General features: G+C 38.5%; 1 protein-coding gene across 2 annotated transcripts in view; it reads left to right on the forward strand.

Annotated features, from left to right (window-relative positions):
• Positions 1–8,921, forward strand: part of LOC149171396 (S-adenosyl-L-methionine-dependent methyltransferases superfamily protein) — a 113,721-nt gene extending 104,800 nt beyond the window's left edge. Inside the window, exons 7-8 of one of the 2 annotated variants that reach the window (XM_089424076.1) lie at positions 8,533–8,647; positions 8,760–8,921. In XM_089424076.1, the coding sequence (XP_089280202.1) occupies positions 8,533–8,647; positions 8,760–8,906 (262 nt within the window). In that variant the 3' untranslated portion in view covers positions 8,907–8,921. Of the gene's footprint in view, positions 1–1,385; positions 2,466–8,532; positions 8,648–8,759 lie in introns of those variants that run through there. The other variant, XM_089424077.1, reaches the window with a different exon arrangement.
• Positions 8,922–9,297: the final 376 nt, after the last annotated feature.

Consider the following 9,297-nt stretch of genomic DNA (forward strand, 5'->3'; position numbering starts at 1 on the left):
GCCAGAGGACTAACAATGCTCTTAGATCCCCACCAATCACATGTAAACTCTTTGATACCTCACTAGATAAGGTTGAGGGACCCTTCTGCAACCAAAATATTTTTTTCCAGATCAGCTTGCAACAGATTTAAGTTCATCTTTTACAGAGAGTGCAAAATACTTGAATCAATGTTATAAAAGTTGCAATTGGGCTGAGAACAGGAAATCAGTTTGAAATGGCTGGCAAAATGGTTTTTGAACCAGTTTACTAAAGAATACATAAAATACGAGAATTTTTATTTAAAAAAATACATATTCATGTACGTGAATGTAAATCCTGACCATTAAACACAAAATATGCAAAGTTTACTTATACAAGAAGGTTTTAGGGTTTGGGGGGTTTTAGGTTTCTGCTGTTATTTTTTCATTTTTTTGGTACAGGTGGGTCCAGCCTGATTCAGAACAAAACGGGTTGTTTATGGAACTGGTTGCCAAACTGATTCAGGGCCGGTCAGTCTGAAATTAAGGTCAAACCAGCCAATCCGGTTGGTTCTGGTTCTAGTTTGACTGGTTTTTAAAATGCTACTTAGAACAGAACTGTTGTTAACATTTCCATAATATTCAACTAAATTGTTTCACACTTAGACTGATAATTACTGAAGCTTGTTTGATTGGTTCCATATGGAACAGGTCAGTTGGTTATGGAATTGGTCACTGAACTGATTCAGGGGCTGGTCAGTCTGGAATTAAGGTCAAACCAGCCAATCTGGTTGGTTCCGGTTCTAGTTTGACCGGTTTTTAAAACGCTGGTTAGAACAGAACTGTGTTTAACATTTCCATATTATTCAACTAAATTGTTTCACACTTAGACTGATAATTACTGAAACTTAAGTAATAAGATGATAAAGATAATCAGTAAAGCTTTCACACACTATAGATTTTTAGACCAAGATTGTAGACTATGTTGAAATAAAGTATAACTAGGTTCGGTATTTGTTAATATAACTTTGATCTTTGTACTTGTCAAGAAAAAGAAATATTATTTTTATAAATTATATGAATGAGTTTCTTGCTCATTCCATAGGTCTAGGAAAGTCAAAGAGTCAAAGTCATGTGCAAAAAGCTCTTCTTGAGCATATATGTAAAATGTATACTAGTCAAGAACAACCCTCCAAGACAAGCACAATCCTCCAAGACAAGCACGAAGAAGTCTGCCTGCAAAACAATGAAGAAAACAATTAAGTCGGCCTCAAAATATATATTAAAGAACAGTCATGTCGGCTCAGTTAAAGTGACATGTCTAGTCATGAATACAAGTCGGCTTACCTACACACAGACCACTATATATACCCTGCTGGGGTCACCACAGAAAATATATTCATATGCTGAAATTTTGAATGGTGCAGGAAGCTCTGAAATTTCGGACTTCTCTGAAACTCTGGATGAGGACAGAGGAGCAGAACTTCGGAAGAGTACAGTGTTTCAGGACTTCAGATAAGGTACAGGAAGCTCGGTTGCCTCTACTCCTTCGTGGGTAATCACAGAAGCAGCGTTACAGTTTTGGCATACTTATGAAGAGGAGGACACTCTTTGTCATGGTCTCCTCACAGTCATAGCACTCACTGCCTCAGCACACAGTCATACATGAAGGATCTCGGTCCCACTCTGTCTCAGCATATAAACACAGTCACATACCTGATAATCACTGTCTCACAGTCTTGGTAGTGATCTAATAAAGACCTCTGTGGTAGTGCAGCAAGGTGCAAAGATGTTGCAGCAATGAAGTGATGCAGTAGAGATGATCTCAGTGAGATGATCTTAGTAAGAATGCAGTAATGATCTAAGTAAATATGGAGCAATTGTGCAGCAGCAATGATCTCATTGTTATGTTAAGTATCTTTGTGAAGGTGCAGTAATAATGACCTTGGAGAAGCAGCAGTGATGATGATATCAGCAGTAAGAAGAGGATCGGTGTCTTGTTCTTGGAGTGGCTTGATAGGTCAAGGGTCATGGTCTTGGTAGTTGTCAATTAGAATCTCTATAAGAAGAATTTTGTGTGGGTTTTCCTCTCCAAGAGGGAGAGGTTTTGGCCCTGGCAGAAAGCCAAACATCTTGTGTTCTTGTCTCTTTGTTTTGGTAGCAGTTTGATGAAGCAAACACACACACTAATAAGAAGAAGAAGGTCAAGCTAAGATAAATTGTAAAAGCACTTCACAAATTGTTATCAAGTTTAGAAGAATCACATTAATCCCACTTGCTCTAGATTCTTCAACATGGTATCAGAGCAAAGGTTCAGAAGTCAAAGGAAGGGCAGCAAAGAGACATACAAGGATCAGTCTTCAAAGGCATCAAAGTAAGGTTAAGGGTTTTGTCAAGAATAAAGGATCAAGTCTACAACAAGCAGTCTACATCAGCAAAGATTATCATCTTGGAGAAGGTTGAAAATCCGAGGAGCAGTCCTAATCTACACTACAACAAAAGGAAAACACAGTACCTTTCACAGTCTCAGTGCTAGCCTCAAAGTTTGGGTGTCATTACAACCCATGTCATACCACAGCAATCTTAATGACTTAAGCAGTTTCGATGATTGGTATTGAACAATGCTCGAAGGCCACAAAGATCTTTGCTCATGCTAGTCAACTCAACCAAGGTTCTACTCCAGCAAGGAGCATTGCAGCAAAGTTACAAAGATATACAGTCACAACATACATTACAGCAATATCACTTCAGAAGGAGAATACAATGCCACATCTCGGGTGGACATCATGACAGTGCTCAAAAAAATTCTTGAGTTTGATTCCATACCCTCACAGTCAAGGAATCAATTAATCTCAACATATCATAAAAGGCAGTAGTGCTTGGTGCTGAACAATTGAAGGAAGTCTCAAGAAAGGTTCTGGAACTCTAGTGTACCAGGCAGCTCAAGCAAGAATCTCATTGAAGGAGATCATTCAAGAAAGCATCAAGGTGAAGATTTCATCTTCACATGACAAGTAAGTATCTTTTCATTCTATATTCAAGTTTGGTTAAATGATTTCATGATTGCAAGGACATCTATGAATTGGATGGGTTATCAAGATTCCTTGCATGAAGGAGAATAAACATAGTCCTCTAAGTAGCTACATCAAAGTGATGTAGATGAGAAACTCATTCTCTTAAGGTGCAATAAAGAAGGTCAAATGAAATCTGACCTACATAAAAGTAAAAAGGCATCAAAGGATGTAGGATATCTTCACAAGGTCTTATATATAAGATCTAGGAATGAAGACAACCATCATTGATGCACTGGCAAGGTAACAAATATCCATGAACAAGAAGGTTACCTCATTCAGCAACTTGTAGTCTCTATGCAAGATAGAGAAGGACAAGTTGATGGCAAAAATGTTGAAGGTTAAAAGAACTCAACCTTGTGCAGAAAAGGAAGGCAAGGTTGGTCCTCAAGCAATACAAAATAAGTATAGTTAAGATTCAATGCTATAGAAAGATTTGGAAGCTCATATCATTGAAAAATGGAGGAAGCTGAAGAAAAGGGCCAAGGAAAGAGGGAGTAACAAATCTCTCCTATAAGTAAGATAATATTCCTCAACATGTCCTATCATAAGCTCCTAGATCTTGTGATTATGATAATAAGATGCATCATGGCATCATGGAAGCATTAGGAACAAGAGCTCGTGACATCACCAAGGGAATCATGAAGGACAAAATCCATGGCAGTCAAACTTGAAGGATATAGCTCTTGAGAACCTCATTGGACATTGCATGAAAGGAAGAAGTCATCCAGGACAAGGCTCATCATACATCAAGAAGGAAACATTTGCCAGATGGGGATATGCAAGATCCTCAAGGTTCTTTGATGGAATCCTCATCGGAGGGTTCACTAATCTAGAGAAGAAGCAAGTGTTTCATCAGAAACTCCAACTTATGGAATTCATGGGATGATGGTGTGATGACATGAGAAATGAAGCAGATCAAGGGATTGAAGATCTTTTCAATCAAGGAAGTTGCTGGAAGAAGCCTAGATGACCTAAAGGTAAAATGAGGTATGTATGCTTGTATTTAATATTATAATGTCATGTCATATGGTTGTAGGTAACATGGATCATTACTTCTATCTTGAGAAGCATGATCAAGAGAAAAATGATCTTCTCCTTTGAAAGAATGCAGGAAGGCATAAGTCACACTAGATGAAATCAACATAATATGTCCTCATATGAAGTATGAGGTAGTTGACTAAGAAACTCTGATTGAAAGCTCCTGGAAATGGAATGTGTGAGGAAGGAAGAGATCGTGAGATATGCAACCATGATGAAAGCAATCAACATCCAAGAGACCAAGAAGATTTGACTAGGAAATCTCCTGGAAATATATGAAGACTCTGATGAAAGTCTGAAAAAGATTAAGACCCTTGACAATGGATATCTTTGGGAGATCTATCAACATGTATGCAGGATGCTAACACCTACATGAAGATGTCATGATGAAGAGTGATCTCAAAAGGTAGAACCTAATTTAATTTCTTGAATAATATCTGGATGAGTTCAAGTAGGGCTACTGGCACAAGAGTTGTAAATACAAGTACGACTAGCATTCATGTGGTAGATGGAAATTCCTGAAAGAAACATGATGAGGAAGAAGTAGCCATATGAAGAAGGTTCCAGATATGCACCAAGAAGGCCACTTTCCATGAAGAAAGGAATGACATGATGGAATAAGAAGGAAAGTGATCGATGGTTGTTGCCCTACAAGGAAGAAGCTCAACTAAATTTCATGACATCAAGGAGAGAAGTTGATCAAGCAGCTGAAGGACCCACAAAGAAAAAGTTGCTTATATATAGAAGAGTCCCTAGCTAAGAGGGAGCTCTCATAGGTCCCTTATCAAGAGGGAGTTTGAATTAAGATCACCCTTGATTACAAAGGAGTGACGATCGTGTTTTTCCATGTCATGTGTCATGCACTAGACCAGGACTAACAGCTGTAAGTCTTGATGAAAGCCATGAATGAAAATGTAGACACATGATAGACACAATATTCTTGTCGTCACTTGTGAAGAAAGAATGGGAGGATTGGGTAATCATCTGGCATCCGATATTTGTTGAGGATGTGTAGGGCATCCAAGGTAAGAGTAGACAAGATGATCAATATTCTTTGAGCGCTGGGAACCCAAGATATGAATAGTCCTAGAAGGTCATACTTAGTGAACACCCGGATGGGTATATACCTTGAGAGACAATGATGAAGGTGTCTATAAATCATTGGTCTCGCCAGCATTGTAGCTCATGGTCTCGTGAAGAGATGGAGCTGTTAGTCAAGGCCTTGCACTATGACAATGCTGATTGATATGATGCTATACAGATGGGATTACCAATCCGATTTTTCTTATGAGAAATTCTTCAGATTGAGAATAACCAAGTACCATTGTAAATACCTCCCTAGTTAAGAGGGAGTGTTGAAGGAAAGTATAACTAGGTTCGGTATTTGTCAATATAACTTTGATCTTTGTACTTTTCAAGAAAAATAAATTTTATAAATTATATGAATGCGTTTCTTGCTCATTCCATAGGTCTAGGAAAGTCAAAGAGTCAAAGTCATGTGCAAAAATCTCTTCTTGAGCATATATGTAAAATGTATACTAGTCAAGAACAACCCTCCAAGACAAGCACAATCCTTCAAGACAAGCACGAAGAGATCTGCCTGCAAAATAATGAAGAAAACAATTAAGTCGGCCTCAAAATATATATTAAAGAACAGTCATGTCGGCTCAGCTAAAGTGACATGTCTAGTCATGAATACAAGTCGGATTACCTACACACAGACCACTATATATACCCTGCTGGGGTCACCACAGAAAATATATTTGTACACCTTTGAAATTTCGAATGGTGTAGGAAGCTCTGAAATTTCAGACTTCTCTGAAACTTCGAATGAGGACAGAGGAGCAGAACTTCAGATGGGTACAGTGTTTCAGGACTTCGGATAAGGTACAGGAAGCTTGGTTGCCTCTAACCCTTCGTGTGTAATCACAGAAGCAACGTTACAGTTTTGGCATACTTATGAAGAGGAGGACACTCTTTGTCACGGCCTCCTCATAGTCAATAGCACTCACTGCCTCAGCACACAGTCATACATGAAGGATATCGGTCACACTCTGTCTCAGCATATAAACACAGTCACAGACCTGATGATCACTGTCTCACAGTCTCGGTAGTGATCTAATAAAGATCTTGGTGGTAGTGCAGCAAGGTGCAAAGATGTTGCAGCAATGAAGTGATGCAGTAGAGATGATCTCAGTGAGATGATCTTAGTAAGAATGCAGTAATGAGCTAAGTAAATATGGAGCAATTGTGCAGCAGCAATGATCACATTGTTATGTTAAATATCTTTGTGAAGGTGCAGTAATAATGACTTCGGAGAGGCAGCAGTGATGATGATATCAGCAATAAGAAGAGGATCGGTGTCTTGTTCTTGGAGTGGCTTGATAGGTCAAGGGTCATGGTCTTGGTAGTCATCAATTAGAATTTCTATAAGAAGAATTTTGTGTGGGTTTTCCTGTCCAAGAGGGAAAGATTTTGGCCCTGGCAGAAAGCCAAACATCTTGTGTTCTTGTCTCTTTGTTTTGGTAGCAGTTTGATGAAGCAAACACACACACTAATAATAAGAAGAAGATCAAGCTAAGATAAATTGTAAAAGCACTTCACAAATTGTTATCAAGTCTTGAAGAATCACATTAATCCCACTTGCCCTAGATTCTTCAACAGACTAGACAGGCTTTTTTTAACTAAAAAGCTACACAGTGTAAAACAATGTACAATACAATACAATTGCCACAAATGGCTTGGCTTCTTAAGAACTGTTGTTATCTCTCTGGTCCATTCTCAAGTTTAAAGCTTTAATGACTCAACCAACCTTACAGTCTAAGGCTCAGTGTTTGTATACAACAGTTTGGCTCACAAACTCTCACTCTCGAATTCATTAGCGTCAAATGAGAGTGAAGGGATCTCTACTTGAATGGTTCATGAGGCACAATACTTGCTAAGGTTTTGCAAATGGGGTAGCAAGCTAAGTGGGCTTGATTGTGGGGAAAACTCCACAGTTAAGCGCGCTTGAGCCAGAGGAGATCTGGGATGGGTGACCTCCCGGGAAGTCCTGGTTACCGGGTGCAAGCCCCGGAAGTGACGATTGATGCTATGTGATTCATTTCACTAGTTTCAATCCCACTTCTTCACCCCTGTGAGCATCACCTGATGCAATGAGTGCTAAGTGAACAATTCAAAAATCATGAGAAATTAGTCAGTTACGACTACCTCTCATGGAAATGGTCATACGTTAATGACTTACTTAACGCAGTTGAATCCCAAAAAACGAATCTAATATAATGCACTGCGTAAACCCCTAATACTTAAATTCAAAAAGAGTGAAGGGATCTCTACTTGAATGGTTCATGAGGCACAATACTTGCTAAGGTTTTGCAAATGGGGTAGCAAGCTAAGTGGGCTTGATTGTGGGGAAAACTCCCAGTGAAGCGCGCTTGAGCCAGAGGAGATCTGGGATGGGTGACCTCCCGGGAAGTCCTGGTTACCGGTGCAAGCCCCGAAGTGACGATTGATGCTATGTGATTCATTTCACTAGTTTCAATCCCACTTCTTCACCCCTGTGAGTATCACCCGATGCAATGCGTGCTAAGTGAACAATTCAAAAATCATGAGAAATTAGTCAGTTACGACTACCTCTCATGGAAATGGTCATACGTTAATGACTTACTTAACGCAGTTGAATCCCAAAAAACGAATCTAATAAAAATTTCATATATATTGATCTAGAAGGGTGATCAAACTTACTGTATCTACTATCAAGGATCAAAGATGACCACAGCCTCCATGCACTCTCCATAAAATTAGGTCATTGCCTCTCTGATGATCAAAGTTGATTGGGTCAAGGGTCAAATTTGACTAAGTCAATCTTTTGCCAGTGTTCCAATCCATTTAGGCGGTCTGCACTGTCATTAATCTATGCCACTCCAAGTAAACTCTCGAGTCCTGTGCCAAAACTATCCTGTGGCAGAATATTTCTGTGCCAAAAGTTTTGGTGTTTTGAATGATCATCCGTGCTCAAGATGCTTTTGTGCTTGTGCCAAATCTCAATTGTGTCTCTTTTAATTCACTCTGCACCACAACAATGTTAACCTCATTGCACAATGATTTTCCACTAGAATTTCCAACAAACATGAACTGCTTTTGAACACTAGAGACATACATAATTAATATTTGGACTCAACACGACTTCCGGACTTGGGAGATAATATAATGTTGTTAAGGAAAATTATTTGTGGGACTACTTCTTATGACTGTTAAGCTTTCTGCTCTTTATTTTTTATTTGAACTTGAATCAGTGTCTCATAATAGTGGAGGTTTTCTGTTTGCGGTACCAAATTTATGTTTTACAGAATGTAATGAAATCCGTAGACTGTTGAAACAATTTGGTGTTGGTTTAGGCCTTATTGTTATAGATGCTACTTGGTATAGAGAATCATGATTTACCATTATTTTCTTATGGCAGAGGCTGGCTTCTGGTAGCAGAAGTGAAGAGTAGGTTTGATCCAGGCAATGGTGGTGCAGATCCAAATAAATTCATTAAGTCTCTCCAGTCTCTTGGGTTCAGTATTGTAGCTAAGGTTATATTGTTGAACTATCAACAGCTCTAATTTTTATAGTCTGTCATGCAGTTTTCCTCTCATATTTTGTTACAAGTTTTTATTGGTTTAACGGTATTTCATTCTGCCACAGGACTTTTCAAATAAAATGTTTATGCTGTTTTATTTTCAAAAGGAGGTATGTTTCCTGCCTTTTAGTTATTCCTCGGTTTGTTTCTTTGTCCATTATGTTATGAATGCTATTTTTCATTTGGTTGTGTCCTGTGATATGTCCAGATAAGATTGATGCTAGGGCTTTTGTTCTTTGGGGATGAAGTTTTCGAGGGGTAGTAAAATCTGATTGAATTGAAATTAGGGCTTGTGCATACTAACTTCATGCCATAATATATAAAACATACTGCACATCTATATCTTCAATTTTAATTCATGGAACATAATTTTAATGATCGGATGAGACTATTGAAATTCCAATACAAAGGGGAATTTCTTAACATGATAATTACTTGTAAATTTATTTAGTGTTCTCATTTTGTTTTTCCTTTCTTACTCATCAAGCAATTACCATTCAAAACAAGAAAAATAGATATCATAGTGCACAAAAGAAAAGAGACACCAGAAATTAGGCTCCAAGCCAAGGCAAAACCCCACAAGGGGGAAAACCCAACAACAAT

This window comes from Pinus tabuliformis, chromosome 4_2, assembly GCF_031772625.1.
Source record: "Pinus tabuliformis cultivar Carrire ecotype Pingquan chromosome 4_2, CPIR1, whole genome shotgun sequence".
NCBI classification, from domain to species: domain Eukaryota; kingdom Viridiplantae; phylum Streptophyta; class Pinopsida; order Pinales; family Pinaceae; genus Pinus; species Pinus tabuliformis.